General features: G+C 39.2%; 1 protein-coding gene across 1 annotated transcript; it reads left to right on the forward strand.

The window, feature by feature from the left end:
* The first annotated feature begins 40 nt into the window (after nucleotides 1-40).
* LOC111672446 (6-phosphofructo-2-kinase/fructose-2,6-bisphosphatase 1-like) lies at nucleotides 41-974 on the forward strand. The gene is made up of 4 exons (XM_023429865.2): nucleotides 41-206; nucleotides 304-408; nucleotides 498-627; nucleotides 793-974. Exons 1-4 carry the CDS (start codon nucleotides 129-131, stop codon nucleotides 972-974), a joined length of 495 nt encoding a protein of 164 aa, XP_023285633.2. The 5' UTR covers nucleotides 41-128.
* The last annotated feature ends 40 nt before the right edge of the window (nucleotides 975-1,014 follow it).

Genomic DNA, 1,014 nt, shown 5'->3' on the forward strand with positions numbered 1-1,014 from the left:
AGAGACATCACTATTTGTATTGGGTGGATTTCATGTATATTTGCTCTTCTGTCTTCTAGTTTGCCAGAAGTCTGAGGAAATTCATCCAGGAACAGAATATCAAAGATCTGAAGGTGTGGACGAGCCAGATGAAGAGGACAATACAGACAGCAGAGTGCCTAGGAGTGCCATACGAACAATGGAAGTATCTCAACGAAATAGACGCTGTATGTTGATTTCTGTGTTTGTGAGAAGTGAATACAGCAGCACTTTTAAATCATTTGTGTACTCAAGTTAAACACATCTTCTCCCATCTTTACAAAGGGTGTGTGTGAGGAAATGATGTATGAGGAGATTCAAGAGCATTACCCTCTGGAGTTTGCACTGAGAGACCAAGACAAGTACCGCTACCGCTATCCAAAAGGAGAGGTGAGAACATGATTCTTTCACATAGCTCATTGTTATTTTTTTTGTTTCTGTCTTTACAACTGTGTGTTTGATGGGTCTGTGATTCTCAGTCATATGAAGACCTGGTGCAGCGACTGGAGCCTGTGATCATGGAGCTGGAAAGACAGGAGAATGTTCTAGTCATTTGTCACCAAGCTGTGATGCGCTGTCTTCTTGCATATTTCCTGGACAAGACTGCAGGTATGAAGGACTTTAATATGTACATAGTTAGTTTATTTTTTATTTTTTATTTTTTTGCCAATTCACAATATTCATCAGGCTAGTTTCTGAGCTGTGACCAGAGGCATTATGTTTTCCCTTCCCGTTCACTTAACCTCAAGGACCTTTCTGTCTCTGCCTTCACAGACGAGTTGCCTTATCTTAAGTGCCCTTTGCACACGGTGCTGAAGTTGACCCCCATGGCTTATGGTGAGTTATATAATCTTTTTAATCTTCTCGTGTCATATATTAACTGTATGTTAATTTTCACCAGTATTCTATCCATGTTTTCTTGCTGTACTACATCACCTGAAACAAAAAAGTGTTAATTTTATGTTTTGTTTTATAATAATCTTGTTTGCAGTTCTA

This window comes from Seriola lalandi, unplaced genomic scaffold, assembly GCF_002814215.2.
Source record: "Seriola lalandi dorsalis isolate HSWRI2012SDOR001 ecotype SW California unplaced genomic scaffold, Sedor1 jcf7180002008370, whole genome shotgun sequence".
Classification (NCBI taxonomy): Eukaryota; Metazoa; Chordata; class Actinopteri; order Carangiformes; family Carangidae; genus Seriola; species Seriola lalandi.